The 23,852-nt window shown below is 55.8% G+C and overlaps 2 protein-coding genes across 3 annotated transcripts in view; one reads left to right on the top strand and one right to left on the bottom strand.

The window, feature by feature from the left end:
• The window catches only part of Atp2a1 (ATPase sarcoplasmic/endoplasmic reticulum Ca2+ transporting 1), a 17,800-nt gene extending 5,828 nt beyond the window's left edge, over positions 1–11,972 (top strand). Inside the window, 18 exon segments of the mRNA XM_076840372.2 lie at positions 298–383; positions 529–826; positions 1,224–1,390; positions 5,345–5,433; positions 5,645–5,747; positions 5,981–6,112; positions 7,805–7,930; positions 8,057–8,275; positions 8,999–9,334; positions 9,477–9,697; positions 9,768–9,925; positions 9,928–9,969; positions 10,151–10,236; positions 10,320–10,453; positions 10,576–10,693; positions 10,881–10,998; positions 11,276–11,318; positions 11,715–11,972. Of these exon segments, the coding sequence (XP_076696487.2) occupies positions 298–383; positions 529–826; positions 1,224–1,390; positions 5,345–5,433; positions 5,645–5,747; positions 5,981–6,112; positions 7,805–7,930; positions 8,057–8,275; positions 8,999–9,334; positions 9,477–9,697; positions 9,768–9,925; positions 9,928–9,969; positions 10,151–10,236; positions 10,320–10,453; positions 10,576–10,693; positions 10,881–10,998; positions 11,276–11,280 (2,438 nt within the window). The 3' untranslated portion in view covers positions 11,281–11,318; positions 11,715–11,972.
• On the bottom strand, positions 11,718–23,852 carry Rabep2 (rabaptin, RAB GTPase binding effector protein 2). 2 transcript variants are annotated; one of them, XM_076840374.2, is made up of 14 exons: positions 23,214–23,852; positions 22,509–22,718; positions 19,417–19,574; positions 16,879–16,989; positions 16,428–16,775; positions 15,556–15,651; positions 15,359–15,457; positions 14,532–14,687; positions 13,590–13,767; positions 13,444–13,455; positions 13,297–13,352; positions 13,150–13,203; positions 12,914–13,030; positions 11,718–12,554 (listed from the first exon to the last, which is right to left on the bottom strand). In XM_076840374.2, the coding sequence occupies exons 1-14, from the start codon at positions 23,272–23,274 to the stop codon at positions 12,453–12,455; spliced, it is 1,758 nt and encodes a 585-aa protein (XP_076696489.1). In that variant the 5' UTR covers positions 23,275–23,852; the 3' UTR covers positions 11,718–12,452. The 2 variants fall into 2 exon arrangements, with proteins under 2 accessions (XP_076696489.1, XP_076696488.1); XM_076840373.2 differs by lacking the exons at positions 11,718–12,554; positions 12,914–13,030; positions 13,150–13,203; positions 23,214–23,852 and adding an exon at positions 22,871–22,955 and having other exon boundaries at positions 13,307–13,455.

Below are 23,852 nucleotides of genomic sequence, written 5' to 3'. Positions count from 1 at the left end.
CGGTACAGCGCCCTCCACATTTACCAGCTCATTTGATTTGTCTCAAGTGTACCCCATCTTGTCTGCATTTCAGGGAGCAGGTGGTTAACTGATCCGAGTCAGGTCAAAGCCCTTTTCCTCTAAGCGCCATGGAGTTCCGTTGGCCCTGCCCAGCTTGTTCCAGAGGCCAGACTCCCTCCAGGAAGGCTGCCTGGTCCTGGCAACCTTGTCCTTCTGAGCAGGGAGGGACTTAGGGACAGGAGGTCAAGGAGAAGAACATACTGTCATCTCAATGTCCCCTTGGCCCCTTCTCTACAGGCGAGTCCGTATCTGTCATCAAGCACACAGAACCCGTCCCTGACCCCCGAGCTGTCAACCAGGACAAGAAGAACATGCTTTTCTCGGTGAGCAATCCAAGGCCAGCTGTCATGCCCTCAAGCCGAGGGCCTGGTTTGGGAGAGAAACGTGGTGGCCTGAGAAGAGCTGAAGCCCTCTACCTGGGCAGAGGTGGCATGAAGATCACCTGTCGCTTCTTCTTCACCTACCCAGGGCACCAACATTGCTGCCGGCAAGGCCTTGGGCATCGTGGCCACGACTGGTGTGAGCACTGAGATTGGGAAGATCCGAGACCAAATGGCGGCTACGGAACAAGACAAGACCCCACTGCAGCAGAAGCTCGATGAATTTGGAGAGCAATTGTCTAAAGTCATCTCCCTCATCTGCGTGGCTGTGTGGCTCATCAACATTGGCCATTTCAATGATCCCGTCCACGGGGGATCCTGGTTCCGTGGTGCCATCTACTACTTTAAGATTGCCGTGGCCCTGGCTGTGGCTGCGATCCCAGAAGGTATGGCGCAGCCTTTCTCTCTCCTTCCATTTCCTAATATCAGTGGCAAAGACTCTTTTGCACAATAAAGTAAACAGTGACAGTCCCGGGGGTTAAAAGTTGGTATCTTATTGGTTGTGGTGCCACATGCCTGTCATCCCAGCGACTCAGGTGGCTGATGCAGGAGGATGGAAAGTTCAAGGCCAGCCTCAGCAACTTAGCGACACCCTGTCTCAAAATAAAAAAAGGAAAGGGCTGGGATGTGGTTCAGTGGTTAAGAGCTTCTGGGTTCAGTCCCTGTGTACCACAAAAAAAATAAATACAAAGCTGATTGCTTTGGGGTCAGTAGGTACTTAGCTGACCACATCAGGTCTCCCTCCTGCCCGGCACTGACCCTGCACCCCCCCTCCCCCGACAGGTCTTCCTGCCGTCATCACCACCTGCCTGGCCTTGGGTACTCGTCGGATGGCAAAGAAGAATGCCATTGTGAGGAGCTTGCCCTCCGTAGAGACCCTGGGCTGCACCTCTGTCATCTGCTCCGACAAGACCGGCACCCTCACCACCAACCAGATGTCTGTCTGCAAGGTTAGGAGCAGTGTGGGCAGAAGAGAAGCCTGTTTTGGGGGTGAAATGAGCCCTCCAAACATGGGGTGATCCCTTCTTTGCTGGCAGCTTCTCTGCCTGGCCTGGAATATGCTCAAAGGGTAGAGAGGGCCATCCCGCCAGCTCTGAAAGGGACTAGTCAGCCAGCTCGCTGGGGCCACCATCCCCTGCCAGTCACGGCTGCGTGTCCTCGCATCCTCTGTGACAGCCCCTCCAGGGGAAGGGCTCAGTCATGCAGTTTTTCAGAGGAGGAAACTGAGGCTCTGGGAGTGAGTGGCTGGCTGAAAGATGCACAGGTAACGGGTGGCACAGCTGCGTACTGTCGTCCCTGCCGCTCAGGAGGCTGAGGCAGGAGAGTCCCTGAGGCCAGGAGTTTGAGGCCAGCCTGGGCGACATAGCAAGACCCCATCTCAAAAAGACGGGCAGCAGATCTGAGGGCCAGACCCAAGTCTGTGCAGCTCCTTCCTGCGCAGTACCTGCCTCCAGAGAGCTCGGGTCACGGCCGCCCCCAGCAGGCCCAGCCGCGCCCGTCCTGGACAGCATTTCCTTCCCTGTCTTCTTTCCTTCCTTCCTTCCTTTTTGTGGTTACTAGGGTCAAACCCAGGGTGCTGGAGAAGCACTCCACCCCCCAAGCCACATCCCCAGCTCCTGAGCAGCATTTGTGAAATGAGATTTTTTTTTTTTTTTGTACTAGGGATTGAACTGAGGGGCACTTAACTACCGAGCTACATCCCCAACATCTTTCTGTTTTCATTTTTTTTGAAAATTTTTTAGCTGTAGATGGACATAATATCTTTATTTATTTTTATTTATTTATTTATTTATTTTTATGCGGTATTGAGGATTGCACCCAGGGCCTCATGCATGAGAGGCGAGCCTCTACCACTGAGCTACAACCCAGCCCCCAGCTCCTTGTTGTATTTTATTAGAGATAAGGTCTCGCTGAGTTGCTTAGGGTCTTGCTAAATTGCTGAGGCTGGCTTTGAACTCTCAGTCCCCCTGCCTCAGCCTCCCGAGCTGCTGGGATTACAGGCGTGTGCCACCGTGACCTGGCTTAAACCGAGAATTCTTAATCTTTTCTGTGCATATAATATATTATATACACAAACATACATATTATACTGAGAAGAGGTCCAACTGCCCCTTGGCTTTGGACCTCTTCTCAGTATAATGTGTAGGTTTGTATATATAATGAATTTTTTTCTTTTTTTGTGGGGGCTACCAGGTATTGAACTCAGGGACACTCAACCACTAAATCACATCCCAGCCCTATTTTGTATTTTATTTAGAGACAAGGTCTCACTGAGTCGCTTAGCGCCTCGCTGTTGCTGAGGCTGGCTTTGAACTGTGATCCTTCTGCCTCAGCCTCATAAGCCACTGGGATTACAGGCATGCGCCACTGCACCCAGCTTTTTCTTTTATAATGCTGGGAATTGAAGCCAGGGTCTCATGGTTACTAGGCAAGCATTCTATCACTGAGATACAACCCCGAACTTCTCCTCAGTGTAAAATTTTCAATGTGTAAAACAAAGTACACAGGATTCTGTTTTAGAAGTAGGAAAAAAAAAAAAAACAGCTAGGTATGGTGGAGCATGCCTGTAATCCCAGCAGCATGGGAGGCCAAGGCAGGAGGATCATAAGTTTGAGGCCAGCCTCAGCAACTTAGCAAGGCTTTCAGCAATTTAGCAAGATCCTGTTTCAAAATAAAAAATAAAAAGGGCTACGGATGTGGCTCAGTGGTAAAGCACCCCTGGGTTCAATTGCCCGTACAAAAACTTAAAAAAGAAAGAAAAGAAACAGAACAAATACCTAGAATTACAGAAGTAACTAATGATTGAAATACAGTTATCTATCTACAGGTATATATATATATATATATATATATATTTGGGGGCAGGTACTGGAGATTGAGCCCAGGGATGCTTTACCATGAACTACACCCCCAGCCCTTTCTATTTTTTTTTTTAATTTTTAATATTTATTCTTTAGTTTTTGGCGGACACAACATCTTTGTTTGTATGTGGTGCTGAGAATCGAACCCGGGCCGCACGCATTCCAGGCGAGCGCGCTACCGCTTGAGCCACATCCCCAGCCCCAGCCCTTTCTATTTTGAAACAGGTTCTCACTAAATTGCTCAGGCTGGCCTTGAACTTGAAATCCTCCCTCCTCAGCCTCTTCAAAATATTTTAAAAACATGTAATTTGGTAACATGTGTTTATTTATTAATGCATTTAAATAGTGAGTTCTGGCAGCAGGTTTAAAAATTATAACAATGTTGAAGTGGTGACTATGCTCTTTTGAGAGATCCACAGCAAAGGTAAAGTGACAGGAAGCAGCTCTGATTATATATATATTTTAAATACTATTCCTTGAAGACCAGCAGACTGACATTTTATATATACATATATATAACTTTATTTATTTATTTTTATGTGGTGCTGAGGATCGAACCCAGGGCCTTGCACATGTGAGGCCTTGCACAAGCGCTCTACCGCTGAGCCATAACCCCAGCCCCAGCTCTGATTATATTTATGACAAAGTTGAAAGTTTAGTTTTGGGGCTTTTTGGTTTGTTCTTTGAGACGGGTCTCTGTAATGCTGTGGCTTGTCTTGAACTCCTGGGCTCAACCTCAGCCTCCCAAGTAGCTGGGACCACATCCAGATCAAAGTCACAGATTTTATTAATTCTTTTTTTTTTTTTGCGGGAGGCATACCAGGAATTGAACTCAAGGTCAGTCAACCACTGAACCACATCCCCAGCCCTATTTTGTATTTTATTTAGAGACAGGGTCTCACTGAGTGGCTTAGTGCCTCGCTTTTGCTGAGGCTGGCTTTGAACTCAGGATTCTCCTGCCTCAGCCTTGTGAACTGCTGGGCTTACAGGCCTGTGCCCCCCGTACCCAGCTAGGTTTTACTAATTCTAATGTAGCCTACCAACCTCAAACTGAAAGGAAATGCTATATGTCAGAGACAAAATAAAAGATGTAATTTTTTTTTTCTGAGTAAGTTCACAGACTGAGAGGTTGACTATGGACCCTAGGTAAAGAATCCCTGCCCTGAACAGAGCTCTGTGGGATTGTCTGTTCTTGACATAGAAATTGCTGCTCTATAGAGCGGGGATTTAGCTCAGTAGCAGAGGGCATGCTTAGCATGCGCCAAGCCCTGGGTTTGATCCCCAGAACGGGGGTGGGGGTGGGGTGGGGAAGGTACCTGCTTTGAGGAGCGAGGACTATGTGGTCAGATCAGGGCAAGAAAGGCTGTGCCCTTGGCCCCTTGTGGAGACCCACAAGAGCCCTCTTAGCATCCGAAAGCGTTGGAGAGGCCAGCTGTAGAAATGATGGATTCCACTTTGTCTAACCAGAGTTTCCCAGGAACCTGGGAGAGCATTTTTCTTCTTAGGAGTGAGAAACCCAGTCCCCCTGGAGCGTGTGTGGGATCCCTGGGCTGCTGCCCTCTGGAAGTCATTCCTCCTCATCCCTCTAATGCACAGGCTTCAAAGCCAGGCCACAGGCTTGTGTACCTTGGCTCCTGTCCTCTTTCATAAAAACAAATTAATTGCTGACATTTGAAGAGATGAGATTGCATAGAAAAGTAACCTTTCTAGCTCTTCCCGCAAAACTGGGAGATCTGGCCAAAAGGGACTCAAACTGTAGGTGGGCAAGGTGCTCAAGGGTGGATTCGCTGCAGTCCACACCATACCTTCCCGGACTGTCCCGTTTTATTAACTGATCTTCTTTAGCCCCGACGTGGCCTGCAGTAACTTTTAAGTCCATGGAGACAGAACGTGGAGAATGATTGATTGCTAAGCCAAGTTTGCTTAGTCTGCTCGGAGTGTGGGGTCCAGGGGGTTGGACCTCGGGGGCGTGGGCCTCAGTGTGAATGCCTGCCTTCCAGGAGGGGGAGAGGTGACATGGATGCGTGTCCTTCTCCCCTGCAGATGTTCATCATTGACAAGGTGGACGGGGACCTGTGCCAGCTAAACGAGTTCTCCATCACTGGCTCCACCTATGCTCCCGAGGGAGAGGTGTAAGTCACAGGAGTCCCCAGCGCCCGTGTCTGCCCCACCTCAGGGGCCCTCCTCTGTTCTCTCTCTTCCCTTCCTTTCCCTCCCCTTCTCCCTCCCAGCCCATCTCTGATCTCCAAGTTCACTGCCATCTCCCGAGCCCTGCTCTCTGCGTCTCACTCCGGGTTCTTCTCCACTGTCTCTCTCCCTCCTTCCTCCCCACCCCGCTGCCAGCATGAAGAACGATAAGCCAATCCGGGCAGGGCAGTATGATGGGTTGGTGGAGCTGGCCACCATCTGTGCCCTCTGCAATGACTCATCCTTGGACTTCAATGAGGTAACCTCCCCACCCCCAAAGCGGCCCCTTCTTCCCTTCCAGCTGGCTCAGAGTCTATGCCTCCTGAGCAGGCCGCGAGGGAGGGTCACAGGAAGGGGCAGGGAGCTGAGGCCACTGCCCCAGGGTTCCAGGGAGAAGAGTTCTTGGCTCCCTCTCACTCCGTCCAAGTGGAAGGTGGGTGTGATGGTGGGGGCAAGGGCACCCATTTCCTCTTCCTCTTCTGCCCACCTCAGACCAAAGGTGTCTATGAGAAGGTGGGGGAGGCCACAGAGACGGCGCTCACCACGCTGGTGGAGAAGATGAACGTGTTCAACACGGACGTGAGAAGCCTCTCCAAGGTGGAGAGGGCCAATGCCTGCAACTCAGTGAGTCTGGACACCGCTCCCTGGGCCTTCGCTTCATGCCACACATCCCCAAGCAGCCCCGGGCCAGGCAGAGCCTTGCACCCCGTGCTGGGACCCCAGCTCTCGCAGGGGAACCCACTGTCCCTGCAATTAAATGGGTTTTTCTTCTGCCTGGCCACAGTGCCCTGGAAGGTCACATCTTACAGTCATGTCCCAAGCTGAAATGGACAGAGGTGGATACAGACACCACAGTGGCCCATCCTGGCCAGCCCCCATTTCAACCCTGATCCCTTTGTGTCTAGGAGCACTCGTCCCCATCAGATCTCAGGTCCTGATTTAGAACTGGGCATTTGTGGCCACTGCACCTATAAGGCAGGACCATCCTTGTCCAGATGACCAAGGGCAATTCCGTTACACTCCCTCTGAGCTCTTGCTATTAATATTGTCTGAATTTCCATATTGAGTCTCTTGAGGTGTTATTTTCCTACATCTCTCTCTCTTTTGTACCAGAGACTGAACCCAGGGACCATTGAGCCACATCCCCAGCCCTTTTTTGTATTTTATTTAGAGATTTTTAGGGTCTCGCTAAGTTGCTGAGGCTGGCTTTGAACTCGTGATCCTCCTGCCTTGGCCTCCCAAGCTGCTGGGATTACTGGCGTGTGCCACTGCACACAGCTTCCTACATTTCTTCTGCCATTTCTTCATGAGGTGCTGGAGACTAAGCCCAGGAACCTGAGCCTCCTAGGCAAAGTTCCCCCCATGTGCAAAATCTCACTGCCATTTTATTTAATCTGATTTTTTAAAAACAATCTAGGTCTATTGAAGATGATGATGATGATGATGATGATGATGATGATGATGATGATTTGGTACATGGGATGGAACCCAGGCATGCTCTTTCACTGAGTTATTCTCCCAGCCTCACGTTTTGAGTCAGGGTCTCACTAAGTCACCCAGGCTGGCCTTGAACTTGTGATCCCCATCTCAGTCTCCCAAGTCACTGGGATTACTGGCGTTACACCACCACACCCACCCAGGGAAGATTAATTTCAAAAATTTACAAATGGTAATATAAATTCATTTTTACTTCAATTTTTGTTATTTTGACTTTTATTTTTGGAGAGGTAGCCATGTGTATTTGGTGAAAAAAGGCTTTCATTCATTTTTTTAAATCAAATATTCATTTTTTAGTTGTAGTTGGACACAATACCCTTATTTTGCTTATTTATTTTTATGTGGCGCTGAGGGTCGAACCCAGGGCCTCGCACGTGCCAGGTGAGTGCTCTACCGCTGAGCCCCAGCCCACTTTCACTCGTTTTTGAGGAGTGCTTTTTCTGCATGCCAGGTATGAGGCCTAACCAACAATACATGCAATTGTTTACATTTGAATTAATTTAAATTAAACAAAGATGAAAGTGCAGTTCTTCAGTCACATTGACCTCATTCCCAGTGCTCAGTGGCCACGGCTCACCTGCTTGAACAGTATAGACTGCCGATTTCTGTCACCTCTCAGAGTCCTGTTGGACCATACCACACAAGGCCATCTTGTTTCTATTGTGCTTTAAACCAGTCACTGTAACTCTGTGGCAGCATTAGCCTTGGAATTCTTTCCATTTGTACTTCAGGTATCAGCCTTAGCATTAGTCTGGGGGTCCACTGTGACCTCCAACCCATTTTTAACTGTGTTAAGGGGCCTGGTCTCCTCTTTCCCAGGTGATCCGCCAGCTGATGAAGAAGGAATTCACCCTGGAGTTCTCCCGGGACAGAAAGTCCATGTCTGTCTACTGCTCACCAGCCAAGTCTTCCCGGGCTGCTGTGGGCAACAAGATGTTTGTCAAGGTCAGAAACTGGAATGTATTCCCTCCCCTCTTCTTCCTAATCCTGCCACCCTCTCCTGTGCCCAACCCCTCTCACTGTGTCCTGGCGGGCAGGCAGTGGTCTCTGAATGCTGTTCTGGTCTCCTAGGGTGCCCCTGAGGGCGTCATCGACCGCTGTAACTATGTGCGAGTTGGCACCACCCGGGTGCCGCTGACTGGCCCAGTGAAGGAGAAGATCATGTCAGTCATCAAGGAGTGGGGCACTGGCCGGGACACCCTGCGCTGCCTGGCCCTGGCCACCCGGGATACCCCTCCCAAGAAAGAGGAGATGATCCTAGATGATTCTGCCAGGTTCATGGAGTATGAGGTGAGTGGGGGAAGGCTCCATTGTCCTGGATGTCACCAAGAGGCTGATTTCCCACTGCCCCGCACCCTCTCATCTCAAACTGGGGGCTCTGCACGGGTCACGAAATCACAGGACACTAGTCTTCAAAAGAGCCCTAGCAATCATCCAGTCCAGTGCTGCTCTATTTTACTGACCTGTGGTGCTGGGGATGGAACCGGGGCCTTACACATGCCAAGAACACACCCTGGCTGAGCTGCTCCCCAGCCTCCTGGGCTACGTTAAGGGTGACCAGTGGATGGTCTGCGACCATAAGGGAAATCAGTGTCACTGCACGGAGGGGCTCGCTCATGTGCCTTCCATAACCAGGAAGGCTCAAGGTGGGCATGGGCATTCTGGCGTAGGCCCCGTATGGTCGTGGACTCTGAATGGCACCGAAAGCCCACTGCCTTCGTTTCTCGGAGGGAGACTGTGACCTGGCAGGTCACAGGGATGTGCTTGAAGTTGTGGGTCAAGAGGTGGCCCTGCTGATAGCAGAAGCCACCTGCTCTTACCTCTAGCATGCATTCTGTGAAGGGCACAGGGTGGCACTGTGGCTGGCCTGGCACTGCGAGGACCCACAGGGACATAGAGGAATGAGAAACGTTTCTAGCCCCTGCTGAGGTCCAACACCAGGGCCTCCTCAAATCTTCCCCCCGCCTGGCTCGTGTCCGAGTCCCTCCCTGACCACCGTCCGCTCTTTCCCAGACGGACCTGACGTTCGTTGGGGTGGTGGGCATGTTGGACCCACCCCGCAAGGAGGTCACAGGCTCCATCCAGCTGTGCCGCGACGCCGGGATCCGTGTGATCATGATCACCGGAGACAACAAGGGCACGGCCATCGCCATCTGCCGACGGATCGGCATCTTCTCGGAGAACGAGCAGGTGACGGACCGTGCCTACACGGGGCGCGAGTTCGACGACCTGCCCCTGGCTGAGCAGCGGGAAGCCTGCCGTCGGGCCTGCTGCTTCGCCCGCGTGGAGCCCTCCCACAAGTCCAAGATCGTGGAGTACCTGCAGTCCTACGACGAGATCACAGCCATGGTGAGGCCCGAGTGTCCACGGAGTCCTGGCGCGTGGGCGGGAGGGCTCTGGTGACAGGGCAGAGGAGGGGGCCAGGCTCTGGGGGGAGAACCTCAAGGAGGGGTGTGGAAGGGGCCCTGAGCCTCCCTCTTTCTCCCCTCAGACAGGGGACGGCGTCAATGACGCCCCTGCCCTGAAGAAGGCCGAGATCGGCATCGCCATGGGCTCTGGCACGGCGGTGGCCAAGACGGCCTCTGAGATGGTGCTGGCCGACGACAACTTCTCCACCATCGTGGCGGCCGTGGAGGAGGGCCGCGCCATCTACAACAACATGAAGCAGTTCATCCGCTACCTCATCTCCTCCAACGTGGGCGAGGTGGTCTGGTGAGCGCCAGGGCCCGGTGGGCGGGGGGCGGTGGGGCCTGGACAGGTGTGTGACCACCTCCTTCTGCAGCATCTTCCTGACGGCCGCCCTGGGGCTGCCTGAGGCCCTGATCCCCGTGCAGCTGCTGTGGGTGAACCTAGTGACCGACGGGCTCCCGGCCACGGCCCTGGGCTTCAACCCCCCAGACCTGGACATCATGGACCGGCCCCCCCGGAGTCCCAAGGAGCCCTCATCAGCGGGTGGCTCTTCTTCCGCTACATGGCCATCGGGGGTAAGCAGGATGGGACCCCACCATCCTTCCCAGTCCTTGGGACTGACCCCCTCCTCAGGACACCAACTCCCCCAGTGCAGCCCCCCAGCCGGTCCTCTCCCTCACCCAGCTGTTACCAGTCTGGAAGGCCCTCCTGCGCTGGCCACCTCCTGCCCTGACCCCTCCCCATCTTCCCACACAGGCTACGTGGGTGCAGCCACTGTGGGAGCAGCTGCCTGGTGGTTCCTGTATGCAGACGACGGGCCTCATGTCACCTACAACCAGCTGGTAAGAGGGGACAGAGAGCTGGGCCCTAGGAGGGTGGTGTAGAGGCCTCCACGGACCTCAGGCTCCTGTCCCCTCCTCTGCAGACCCACTTCATGCAGTGCACGGAGCACAACCCTGACTTTGATGGCCTCGACTGTGAGGTCTTTGAGGCCCCCGAGCCCATGACCATGGCCTTGTCCGTGCTGGTCACCATCGAGATGTGCAACGCTCTCAACAGGTAGGGCCTCCTTCCTGCCCCAGTGCCATGTGGGGCACCGCCTGGGCCTCCACCCCCTGCCCTCCTCTCCTCACGGTCTCTCTCTGTGGCCCCCTCTGTGGCTCCGCTTGACCCTTCTGCAGCCTGTCTGAGAATCAGTCCCTGCTGCGGATGCCGCCCTGGGTGAACATCTGGCTGCTGGGCTCCATCTGCCTGTCCATGTCCCTCCACTTCCTCATCCTCTATGTTGACCCTCTGCCGGTGAGCCCCCTTCTGCCACCTGTCCCCCAGCCCCAGGGAGCCCACACAGGGCCTGTAGCTACTTGCACTAGAGGTGCTGACGAGGGGAAGGTGGGACTGGCCGAGACGGTGCCCGGCCCCCTGCTCCCTCTCCACCTCCTCCCAAGAGCACACTTGCTTTCCTCACGGCTGCCGTCCCCACCCCCAGATGATCTTCAAGCTGCGGGCCCTGGACTTCACCCAGTGGCTCATGGTCCTCAAGATCTCCCTTCCGGTCATCGGGCTGGACGAAATCCTCAAGTTCATTGCTCGGAACTACCTAGAGGGTAAGGAGCGCCCCTCCTCTGGCCCCGGGAGCCCCAGGCCCTGAGCGCACCCCTTGCCCTCTGCGCGGCGAAGCGCGCCCGCCCCACCCTCTTCCTTTGCAGGTGGTAAGTTCCCTGTGGCCCTGGTAGGACCAGTGTCCCCAGGCAGGGGCGCCCAGGCCCCTTCTCTACTCCAGGCAGGGTCACTCTCCTGGGCGGCCCCCAGCCTGCTCAGCCCTCTTGGCCCGCAGGCCACCTCCCTCCTTGACACCAGCTCTCTCTGTCCTCTTGGCCATAGGATAACCGTCCCCCTCCTCCATGTCTTTGAACCCGTGTCACAGGTATCACCCTCCCTCCCTGCCCTCGCGCCAGCTGCTGCGCCCCGCCGCCTGCCCCTAGCCGCCCGCGCATCCCAGGTCACTTGCGCTCGCAGCTCCACCTGGAGCCACTGCCACTGCTGCCACTGCCGCGCTTCCACACGGCTGGTCTCTGCCCTCGCAGTGGCCCCAGCACCGCTGCCAGGGCCCGGGCACCACTGTCTGCTGGGCTGCGCTGCGTGGCGCTGGCTGCCTCTGCTGCTGGGGCTGCGGGTGGGAGGGTCGGGAGCTGGGGACACAGGTAAGTGCAGGGAGGAAAGGGGCCGCGGTGACCTCCAGGCTGTGCGCCAGCAGACGGGGCACTGGGAGGGACCCCTCTCCCCCACCCCAGCTGCTCCATCCCACCCCTTCTCCTTCCAGATCCAGAAGATGAGAGAAGGAAGTAATGTCCGCTGCCCCTTCCTCCCTGATAGCAACGCATCTTCACCAGGGCTGTGGCACCAACTCCTCCCGCCCCGACATGTTTCTGTTTATAAACACAACGTCCCCTCCCCCGCAACCTGTCCTCCCTCCCCACCCTGGAAATCCTCCCCTCCCAACCCCATGGGGCTTGCAGGGACAAGGCGACCGACTGAGCTGAGCTGCTTATTTATTGAAAATAAATGACAGAAAATTCTGGCCTCGCCTGGGTGCACGTCTCAAGGCCTATGTCAGGCCCCGTGGACAAGCGTCTTAGTGTCATGCGTCCAGAAAGCAGCTGCCTGTCTCAGGGTGTGCATGAGGGACCCACTGATGCTGACAGAGGCTGCCAGCCACCACACAGCTCGGCTGTGCCTCGGGACGGACGGGGAGGGACTGTGCCAGCGTGGCTGTTGGCCAGCGGGGGCGCTGGAGGCAGCACGGCAGCCAGAGAGCCGCAGGGTTCAGCCTGCCCTTTGGTTCCAGGAGGGGGCGGTGTCATCCCTGAGAGCAGAAGGCCCAGCCACTCTGGGAGGAGGCGCTGGGCAGTGATGGCCCCGGCACCCCAATCCCAAGCTTGGAGAGGGTGAGAGCTCCGTCCTGACACCCCAAAGCCCAGGCCTCAGGGTCTGGACTGGAGGAAGGCAGTCTTCCCCAGGGGGGGTGGAAGCGGGGAGCGATGGGTTCTCGCCGGGCCCCTCAGGTGTCCTTGATGTCCCTCACATCCTTGAGGGACCCCTCATCCAGGATGCAGTGCACCTGCTCCAGAGTCCCAGCCTGGCGGATCCGCTCTAGGCGCACCTGGGGAATCAGGCAAGGGACGCAGAAGTCCCTGGTAGGGAAACAGCTCCTACCCCACCTGCCAACCCCCAGTGGCAGGGCCCAGGACCAGTGCACCTAGGGGCACCCCACCCCCCTAAGCCCCCGCTGCCACCAGGGGAAAGGGAGAGAACGGGTCCTAGGACAGCTCAAGGAAGCTCAAGCTGCCACTGACCCTCCGTGCCACCAAGCCTGTGCTAAGGGCATCCTGGGACCGACACAAGATATACCCGAAGAGCTTCAGCTTTGGGGGCAATAATTCAGGGCTACATACCATGCCGTCACTGAAAACCACACCAGTATGCGGGGGGGGGGGGGGGGGGGGGGGGACCCACACATACCTGCAGGGCCTGGGACAGTCGCACGAAGTCCCTCTGCACCTGTTCGCTGGTCTCCAGCTCAGCCTGCAGCCGCAGCACCTTGGCCCTCTGCTCTGAGAGGCGGTCTGTGAGCTGGGCCTGTGAGGACAAGATGCTGAGTTAGGGCCCGGCTTAGCCTTGGGCCAGCCAGGAGGGGGTGTGGCCAAGCACTGAGATATCCCCACATAGTCACCCCTTCCACACCAGCTGACTCTGACCTCTTCTGTCCGGCCAGAGCCTGGCTGTTGCAGGAGGCCTTCCTGGCGCTGGGCCTGAGGGAAACAGAGGACAGGAGGGGCCTGCGAGGTCTTCTCTGCACAGGGCCGTCCCTCACACCCTGGGCTGCTCCCTGGGCTCTGCCTCACCTGGCTCTGTTCCTGCTGGATCCGGTCCATCTCGGTCCTCAGGCTACACAGGGAGGCTGGGAAGTCAGGCGCAAGGAGGCTGCAAGTCAGGGCCCACTGGTTCCTTCCCCACCGGCCAGCCCCGGCCAGGGTGCCTCCCATACTCACCCTCTAACACCTCTGTGGGGGTGGGGGGGGGAGAGAGAGAGAGAGATGTTGGTGGAGGCTTGTCCTCCCACGTCTCCCCTCCTCTGCCCAGGTGGCCCCGCGGGAGGTCAGGCGCCTGGCGGCAGGGGAGCTGGCTGGGCCCTCACCTGTCTCCTCCCGCTGCACCCGCAGCTGCCCCTCCAGGCTGGCCCTGGCCGCCGTCTCCTCCTCCAGCGCCTCCCGCAGAGTAACGATCTCAATCCGCAGGCGCTCGGCCTCGTGCTCCCGGGCCTGCAGCCGGGCGCGCGCCTCCTGCCGCGTGCGGTGCAGCAGCTGCTGCAGCTCCTGGAAGGGACGCGAGTGGCCCGCTGGGCACCGGGCAGAAGAGCAGGAGGACAGGGGCCGGCGGGGCCGCTGGCCAGAGGGGGATAGCAGGGAGGAAGCGGAAGGAAGGAAACTGCCCCAACAGGAAAGAACCCAAATGCCAGGTGGGAGGGCGCATAACACCCCAAGGCACCGCCCGCCGCACAGCGCAGGGACTCAGAAATGGGGCGGGGCCGGAGTTCCAGACGACCAAGAGACCCCAAGCAAAGGAGTCCAGCCCTCCGTTATTTATGGACTGAAAAGTAAACCAAAAAAGAACGAGAGGATGAAACAGGGCCCAGGAAATCGGGCACCGCAGAAGTGGATGTGCGCTGTAACCGCGGGGTAGGGACAGGTCCGGGGATCTTTGCATTTTGAATAAATTACATTATTCATAAATTACATCAACAAAGGCCATGCGCAGATCAATGATGAGGGCTTATGAACCAAAGATCACAATGAATTCAGTTTAAGGATCTCAGGTCTCAAAAACAGGAAACAAACCAAATCATTGCCTCCTGGGTGTCAGGAATTTTAACTCTTCTTCATGCCAATGCTGGGAAGACACTATGGTCCCATTTCTCAGATGAGGAAACCGAGCCTTAAAGAGGTCAAGTGGGTTGGCCAAGGCAAAGCAGCCAAAACAGCAGCCAGGGCCTGTCCCCGGGTCCCCAGATGCTCTGCTCTGCCTGGAAAGGAAGGGCCCACAGGTTGCCCAGGGCTCTGGGTGCCCACACCCTGCTCACCTGCACCGAGCTGGGCAGTGACTCGTCCTCGCCCTCGAGCTGCTCCAGGCTCTGGGGGGCTGAAGAGGGCAAATGCTCAGCCCGGAGCCCCTGGTTTTCCTCATTCAGCCGCTTTACCTCATGGTGCAGGCACTTGTGAGAGGTGGCCAGTTCTGCCTAGGGACAAACATGGCAGTGAGGAGGGCAGGCTGGCTCCTGATGTGCTGAGGCAGGAAGACGCCCCCTTACTGCTTGGCTTTGGCTCCAGGCTCTAGACACCCTCCTGTCGACCTGGAGCGCAGGTGGGCGGCTGCACTCCATGCTGGGCCTTACTTGGTCCACACCGTTTCTAAAACCCTCAAGTCGCTGCCAACTTTGAAAATTGGGAGCTGATACACAGGTATGGGGGTTTCTGGCTTCTCTTGAAAAGTCAGAACGTCTAGCTGCAGGGAGCTGCCACTCCAGGCAGGAAGGATCTGCGGAACTGAGCAGTCTTCCCCTCAGCACCCCTCCTCCTGGGGCCAGGCCACCTACCATGCCTTCCTACCAGGCACCTGGTGCCCTCTGATCCCTTCCCCCTCCTCTGGCCTCGGTAATCATGGGGCTTGTTTTCCATCTCACCATCGGCAATCCAGGCCCCATTATCTCGACCTCACAGAGGGTGAAGCAGAGGCCCTGGGGTCGCAGGTTAGTTCAAGATCACAAGAGCGCTGGCTATGGCTGGGCGGCGCCCAAACCCTTTACCTACCTGTCACCAATGCCTGGGGGAGGCCAGAGCAGCCGGAGGAGGAACGGGTGCCCCAACTAGCCTGACCCCGCTTCCTCCTGCCACACGTCCCAGCACTCACCATCTGCAGCTGCACCCGCTCCTGGGCCTGGCTCACGGTCCCCTGCAGGGTCCGAAGCAGCTGCTCTGAGTTCTGGACCTGGGCCAGGAGTACCTGCATCTGGGGGTGGAAAGAGGGCATCAGTGAGGTCAGGGCCACCTGGGGGGCAGCAGGTGGCCAGAGGCCCTCTGAGGGCAACAGCAGAGGCTGGGCCCCACCTGCTTGGCGCAGTCCTCCGTGCTCCTTCTCAGGCCCTCCTGCAGTTCATCCCGCTCGCGGCTGACGCTCTCCAGGTCCTTGTGCAGTTGCCGGCCCTGCCAGAGGCCCAGACCTGTCTCAGTCTCCAAGGGAGGCCATCCCTCTCCTGCAGGCTCTGTGCCATCGTCCCCTGGACCCCTCAGCCAGATGCTCAGGGATGCCTCCACTCTTCCCTGCACAAGCCTTATCCACCCTAGCAGGCCCCGCCCACTCTTCCTCCAGCCCCACCCACTCTTCCTGTCTCTGCTGCCATCGCCTGGTCCAGTCACTGCTTTCTCCTAAGCCACAGTCCCAACCAGTCCTGGTCATCCAGCTGCTCCCCAGCCCCCCAGAGCCCACCCCTACATGCAGGCCCAAGGGGCTCCCCAGGCAGGAGGCCAGACGGGCCTCTCCCGGGCTTGGCCGCAGGCGCTTCCTCCTGGCCTGTGTGAAGTGCAGGCTCCACTGGCCGGTGACAGCCCCCGCCTCTTTCCTGACCTCTCTCCTGGCGGGCCTTCCTGCCGCCAGTCAGCAGGGCCTGCTCACCCTCAGGGCCTTAGAACTCGCAGCTCCCCCTGCCCCTGCCCCTGCCAAGTGCCTCTTTGCCACCATCTGGGTCTCAGGTCCCGCGCTGACAGTTTCTGCCCCACGGCCCTCTTTGGTTGTGTCCTGGGCGACTCGCCCTGTGACCTTATCCACTCTGTGTGCTCACATGTGCTGGTGTCTGACTCCGGCTCTCTAGGGGACGGTGTCTCCTTCCTTGTGGCGTCCCCCACTCTAGCTCTAGCTCGGGGCCTGGGCCAGGGTGGCATGCTGTCCCAGGCCACCCGCCCCGTCCACCCCGTCCACACACCTCGGCCTGCAGCTGCTCCCACTGGTTGTCTGGGACCAGCTGGTACCCAGGAGGCGGCAGGTAGATGCCCTCAGGGACCAGGGTGCCCGTGGACACCAGGGAGGCCGTCTCTTCCTGCTCGGGGCTCAGGCCCTGGCGGCTGCGGGGCAGGGAGGCGCTGCTGCCGGCTCCGCCGAGGGAGAAGGAGGAGATGGAGGCGCTGTCATCACAGTTGTGGGCGAAGGCCTCGGCGGCCGGGCCCCCGTCGCAGCTGGGCTCCTCCAGGGGCTCCAGGGGCGGAGATGGGTTCCGGGACAGCGGCAGCAACTCCGTGGAGCCGTGCAGGGAAGGGGGGTGCCGGGGACGTCTCTAGGGAAGGGTGCAGGAAAGAGGCTGGGGAGCCAGCTCCTGGGCGCCCCTTCCTGGCCCCTGGGCGCCCCTTCCCAGCCCCACGCCCCCGACCACCCCTCACCTGGATCTCTTGAATCAGCTCCTCCGCCTTCAGAAGCTTTGCCTTGAGCTCCTCAATCTCCTGCTCCATGGGCAGCACGATCTCCCGCAGCTTCTCGGAGTCCTCGTGGGCCTGGGGGACGTCAGGAGGTGAGTGGGCAGGACAGCACCAGGCAGCCCCTGAGCCCCTCGGTTCTGTTCAAGGTTCCTCTAGCGCTTTGGGGCAGGAGGTAGGTAAAAGGGTCAAGGTCCTATCTTCCTTTTGCCCACTTCCTCTCCAACATCTTTTTTTTTTTTTTTTTAACCCTAAAACTTCTTAAATCGAGCACTTGGCGTAACTTCTGCCACACCATCTACATTTCTCAGCTTTCCTATAACACGATCCTATGACTCAGTTCCAGCTAATGCGGTGTAAGCAGATGTGCCACATGAAAACTTCCAGGGCAACTCCTTAAAGGAACAGGAGGATATGTCTTTCTGTACTTCTTCTTGCTGGCTGAAATGTGGATGTGATGGCGGGCACTCAAGGAGTCATCTTGGGCCATGAGGCAATTTGCTCTCTATGGCAAAATAGCCATGTAGGAGGAGCCTGGCTTCCTAATGACTTATTGAGCTGCTACACCAGTCTAGACTTTAAGAAAAATAAACTATTTAAGCCAATGCTAAACTGGATCTTCAATTACATGCAGGCAAACCTCATCCTAACCTGACTGATATGTCCTCCCTCACTCCAACACGACCCTAAGGGTGATTATCTCTTTTCTGTTCCCGCTGAGCTTGCAGAGTAAGAGCCCCTGCACGTGTCCACTTGGCTTCTCTAACCTAACCAACCCAAACTGGGCCACATCACTAATGCAGTTCCTCCCGCCACAAGTGCCAGGTCACTGAGAATGGCCCTGTCATCCACCCAGGTGTTCAGGGCAGAAATTGGCCAGTCATCCTTTCTGTTACCACCCTCTTCCAATTCATTCAGTTTTTTTTTTTTTTCCAGTGCTGAAGATTGACCCCAGGGCCTTGTGCATGCTAGGCTCTATCATTAAGCTATATCCCCAGGCTTTTTGAGTTTTTTTGTTTTGTTTTAATCTTGAGACAGGATCTTGCTAAGTTGCTGAGGCTAGCTAGCCTCAGATTTGCGATCCTCTTGCCTCAGCCTCCCAAGTCTCAGGGGTTACAGGTATGCACCACCATGCCATCTATCTCCTGAATCACTTTTCCACATGAGCTCAATTTAAACCTCCAAATCTCTTATAGGAACAGCTGCAACGGGCAGTATAAACCTGTGTGGTCAGAACAAAACACCCCAATCTCATCTGCGGCCCTCGAATATACTCTGCAGATGCCTAAGCAACAGACAGTGAAGGCTGAACGCAGGGGTTGCCCAAACTAGTCCCTGCCTGACTGCAGACTGGCCTGCCTTCCTCCACAGCAGGTGGCTGTCACTGAGCAAGGTCCTCCTCCTTACCATTCTGCACATGTTCCCCGAGAAACACTGGATGCAAGTACCAGCCTCGGCCGGAAGCTGAGGAGTGGAGGGAGGCTTTCCTTTCTGGGCTCCCGTTTTGACCTTTGTCTTTCTGACTGGGCAGTTCCCTCCATCTCCCCAAGCCTCAGCTTCCTCGAGCATGAAATGAGGTATTAATTGAGTACCTCACAGGGCTGCTGTGTGGGTCAAACGAGGCAACGGTATAAATTCACTTTGAAAGATGAAACATTTGAAAATACGTGCTTCCTATTGTTGTTTTTAGGTGTGTGTGTGTGTGTGTGTGTGTGTGTTTACGTGGTGCTGGAGATTGAACCCTGGGCTTTGCACGTGCTAGGCAAGTGCTCTACCTCTGAGCTACATCCCCAGCCCTGTGTGTGTGTGTGTGTGTGTGTGTGTGTGTGTGTGTGAGTGTGTATACAAACATACACACACATATAAATTAAACATATATACAGACAGATACAGTTTTTTGTTTTTAAGAGACAGGGTTCTCCAGGCTGGCCTCAAACTCCTAGGCCCACGCCATCCTCCAGCCTCAGCCTCCTGACTGGCTGGAGCTACACCCGGCTCATTATTTTTGTTTAGTGATAACCACAATAATAAAGGAAGCTAGGTATCATAGAGTGAAGAACAAGAATCCAGGACCTCACTGCTTGGACTGGCAGATGCCAGCTCCGCTTCTTTATATCTGCAAAAGCTGGGAGTATCACTGAGCCCCCGGAGCCTCCCCTTACCTCTCAATGGACCTGATGGTCCCGCCTCACACGTGGCAAAGACCGGAGGCCCCAGCTCTGCCCAGCACCAAGCACCCAGCGCCTGGCGCATGAGAGGTTCCCTGAAGTGTTAGTTCCCTCCCCGTTTCACGGCTGATCTGGCTTTGGAGGTAATGAAGTTGTCACCCCACCAGCACGGGGCAAGCCAGGACTGCGCCAAGGGGTCAGCAGTCTGCGGTGCCCTGTGCTCCGCCTGGAGTCGTCGCTCGGCATCCTGCGCCAGTGACTGTGGACGGGCACCTCAGCGATTCCCACCCAACACCTTCCCGAGGCCCAGCGGGAGCACAGGCCGCCTGACCCCAACCTTTTCCATCTGCTTCTCCAAGGAGTCCAGGGGGTGGGCCCGGGCCAGTAGCTGCTTCAGGTGGCCCAGCTCTCGCTCCTTCTCCTCAGAGTCCTGCTGCTGCTGCTGCCGCTCCTGCTTCAGGGACGCGATCTGGGCTTCATAGCTGCTGATGGAGTCTGCGGGGGGAAGGGTGAGCTCTCGATGCGCTGCCTTCCTCTGGAAGGCCATCTACCACGGTGGCACCATAGGGTTCTGCACACAGAGCTGGGCCGGCCTCGGCCTCTGTGTGCCTTAGCATCCCCAGCAACAAAACGGGGTGCTGCTGACCCACTGCTGGTTACAGGACCAAGGGAGATGACATGGGTAAGGTGCTCAGCCCTCTCCCTGGCACACGACAGGGACCAATGGCCAATCTGTCTCTCAGATTGATTAAAGACCTGGTCCCTGACATTTATACTAAAACCGAAAGTCAAACACCATTTTAGTTAGCAGGAAATGGTTCTGATATATGCAGTATTTATATATAAATAGATAGATAGACTTATTGCTTAGCACTTCGGGGTTGCTGAGGCTGGCTTTGAACTCACAATCCTCCTGTCTCAGCCTCCCATACCACTGGGAGGCATGGAGCCACTGCACCTGGCTGCAGTATTTCTCTTAATGTGGACTAATTTTAGAAGTAAAGGCTCAGTTGCCACACTGCCTGGGTTTATATTGGAAGCATTATGTCCAAATCAATTGCACCACTTAAATTCATCAAGAGGTGACAGGACAGAGAAGCTGGCATGGTGACAGCTAACCTGGGCATACTCAGAGTGAAGAAGGGACTGAAGGTGATGATACGCAGCCCGTGAATCAGGGTGGGTGGCACGACCAGGCAGAATGGTTGCCAACAATTTCCAGATAACCAACAGCTGGTTGATGGGTAGGACCTAAGATACCAGAAACCTGTATTTTGTGCTCTGGAGCACAGTGTGATGATACTTGATTTTGTGGTCAAAACAGGACTGGATTTGCAAGTAATACTCTGGGCCACCAAGCTGTTTTGGATACAGTTCAAAGTAATGCCTGGATACTTCACGATGGAAACTGTATATGCTGACAACAGGATGGGCCAGAATTTCTGTTAAAGCAGTAATTACCATCTCTGTGACTTCTACAGGGGCACACTGTTCAGATAAAGAATCACTGGGAGAATTTGAAGAATCTGATCTTCAGAGACAAACTGTCCAACTGATCCTATAATGGATTCTGAAAACACAACGCTATTCCTATTAATATGGATCAGCTACAACAAATATTTTGGGGTTTTTGGTTTGGGGTGGATTGAACCCAGGGGTGCTCTACCACTGAGCTATGTCCAGGTAACAGGGCCAGCGGGAGCAGAGGCCCAGAGGTGGAAGGTGGCGAATGTGGGCACAGCGGCATGTTAGAAAAGCCCAAGTAAAGGCTCCTGAGGAGAGATGCTGGGGGGGGGGGGCAGTGCATGGCTCCTGAGGCCTTGAATGCCACACCAAGAGGTTTGGAATTTACACTACAGGTCTGTGGCACTAACAGTAGGTAGAACAAAAACATTTTCTATCTGCACAGACGTTTATGTATCTTAATGTGTACTAATGTTAGGAGTAAAGGTTCAGCTGGCAGATTGCCTGCCAAATCTTCTGCTCCTGTCTAGCTGTGTGACCTTGGGCAAGTTATTTAAACTCTCTAGGACTCAGAGTTCCCTCTGTAAAATGGAGATGGATAATAGTTCCTACCTCACAGTTTGTTATGAAGATGAAATACTCATAAAATATTTAGCTTTGTGCCTGGCATATATAAGTGCTCAATAAAAGCTATTGTTATTATTTGAGACACACCTTTTTATTTTTTATAGAGATAAGAAGCTTCCTTTAATACATGTATGTAAGCTTTTAAAAAGTAAAACTATTAAAAGAACAAATACTGCCAGGCATGGTGGTACATGCCCGTAATCCCAGCAACTTTTTTTTTTTAAATACGTTTTAAAATTGTAGATGGACACAATATCTTTATTTTATTTATTTATTTATTTATATGTGGTGCTAAGGCTCGAACCCAGTGCCTTATACATGTGAGGCAAGTGCTCAACCACAGCCCCTAATCCCAGCAACTTGAGAGGCTGAGACAGGAGGATCTCAAGTTCAAGGCCAGCCATAGCAACTTAGCAAGACCCTAAGCAACTTAGTAAGACCTCATCTCAAAATAAAAAGGTCTGGGGATGTAGTTCAGTGGTAAAGTGCCCCTGGATTCAATCCCTAGTACCAAAAAAAAAAAAAAAAAAAAATTTAAGAACATGAAGTCAATAACAGGATGAGTTGTATGAAGATATAACTACATTGCATAAGTATGGACGCCTGGAAATGTAGGAGACAGCTCCAGATAAGGAAACGCATGGTGGGATGGGAGTTTTAGGCAGTTTACTCTTGAAACCAGTGTCAAGGCCAGATCATTGAGGGAGATCTGTGAGGAGGCTGGGACAACAGGCTAGGAGAAAGCAGACAGAGCCCCATTACAGCAGGTGGCAACAGGTCTGTCATATGTTTCAAAGACTTTTGCCCCTGACTAAATGATGAGGCAGGAATTAGGAAAAGAATCTCAGGGACCTGGGAGCAAGACAGCTGGTGCTTCCCAAGTAGAGAGGAGGGAGGGAGGAAGGTGTATGTGTGCGGGAGGGGTGGGTAGGGGTGCCTGGGTAAGGTCGGAAATTGGAGGATCACATTCACAGACTGGGCCCCCAAGCTGAGTCTATAACCCAAAAGCCCAGACTAAAATAAGACTCTTTCAGGGAACTGAAAAGTTTCTTGCTTATCTTTAAGGTTGATCAGTCATCAGTGAGGGACGAGAAATGACAGAGAACAAGGAAAGAGACACAGCAGGGAGCTAAACTTAGCTATAACTAACAAGAGTGGCTGCCATCACGTGTGGTTCCTCTATGCAAATCAGAAAAGGGTGGCCCTAGCTCTGGGCCATAGGCATACCCTGAGCTAGACCACCCTGCAACCCTCCCACCACTGATCTGTCCTCCTTCTTATCCTGCGGATACTCCCTCTTATGGGCTTTTGGGGAGTCTGGGGGAGAGCCCCTCTCACCTTTCAGGATGGCCTGCAGCGAGGCCACCTCCTCTTGACACTGCCGCTGCACTGCAGCCACAGCCTCGGCTTTGGTGCTTTCGCTCACCTCCGCCACCGCCTTCATGGTCTCCATTTCTGCCAGGGCGCCTGCCAGCTCAGCCCGAAGCCGGCTGAGCTCACCTGACTCGGTCTCAACCTTTACACCTTCAAGGGACTGGGGGTCCATGGCTGTGGAGGACAGGAATCAGTCTCTATGCGCATTACTTCACGAATCCCCAACACTCCGGGCCACCCACCAAATCTGCAAGTCCTTCAACTCGGTACTGCGGCGCCACCTTCAACCCGGCCCCGCCCCACTCACCTGGCCCCGCCCCACTCACCTGGTCCCCGCCCCTTCCTCGCCTCTCTCCCACTCCATTCCGCCTGGCGTTGCCTACAGTCGGTCCTCGGTTCACCCAATCTCCTCTTCCCTTCAACGCGACCTCCACAATGGCCCCGCCCCTTCCCCACTGCGCCCCGCCTCTCACCTGCCACTGGGCCTCCCCTCGAGCCACCAGGCCCCGCCCCTTTCGCCGGTGGCTCAAGGCCCCGCCCCCTTTCCCGGCGGCGTGGCCCCGCCCCTTTATCCAGCCTCCCCTCTCCTCCCCCCACCCCCCGACGGCCGAGCTCGGCTCCGCCTCGGGCTCCAGCGCCCCCCGCGTGCACGAACGCTCCCCGACGTACCGGCCCCCGGCCGCAGCAGCCGCCCGTCCTCGCTCGCGGCCGCCGGCGCAGCTGCCGCCATCGCCTCAGCGCAAACGGCGGATTCCCGCACTCCCTGGTGACGGCGCTGGCCGCTTCCGGGTCCTCTCGGCTGTTTCCGGATCCGCTCGGCTGTTTCCGGATCGGCCCCGTACCCGCGGCCCAGGCCGGAGGTGAGGTGGATTGCCGAGCGTGGGCCGAAGATTCCCGAGTGGACACCGGCCCTGGCTCCGGGTCCCGCCCCTCTCCTGGGCCGCGCGGGTCCTGAGGACCCTGCCCTTCCAACTGCAAAGAGGTCCCTCCCCGGCGTCTCTCCGCGACCTTGGAAGTTCTGCTGCTCTTCCACCTCGGGGACGCCGGCCGGCCTCGCCCGGGAGGACGAAGCGCTGTCTGGCTCCTGTCGCGCTGCTCCCGGAGTCAACCCTGGATGGCCCCCGCCGCCCTTCGCCGCAGCCTGGCTCACGTTACCGCGAGCGGTGGCCCGGCCCTCCCTGCTCCGCCGCCCTGGTGGAGCGTCCCTCGGGCCAGGGCTGGGTCGGCTTCATTTTTCTGGGCGCCTCCGAGTCCCCACGTAGTCAGGCGTAGAAGTGCGAAACTTCCACGTCCCCACCCCCATTTTGA

Source organism: Callospermophilus lateralis, chromosome 19 (genome assembly GCF_048772815.1).
Source record: "Callospermophilus lateralis isolate mCalLat2 chromosome 19, mCalLat2.hap1, whole genome shotgun sequence".
NCBI classification, from domain to species: Eukaryota; Metazoa; Chordata; class Mammalia; order Rodentia; family Sciuridae; genus Callospermophilus; species Callospermophilus lateralis.
The sequence above is the reverse complement of the archived record's forward strand: the minus strand, read 5'-3'. Positions and strand labels throughout refer to the sequence as shown.

Bases quoted from the DNA above. Each gene is read 5' to 3' on its own strand.
- Rabep2 (XM_076840374.2), bottom strand. From the start codon at position 23,274: ATGGCGGCAGCTGCGCCGGCGGCCGCGAGCGAGGACGGGCGGCTGCTG. The intron at 22,719-23,213 runs GTACGTCGGGGA...TGTCCTCCACAG, and splicing joins GCTGCTGCGGCCGGGGGCCG to CCATGGACCCCCAGTCCCTT. The intron at 14,688-15,358 runs GTGAGTGCTGGG...GTTTGTCCCTAG, and splicing joins AGCGGGTGCAGCTGCAGATG to GCAGAACTGGCCACCTCTCA.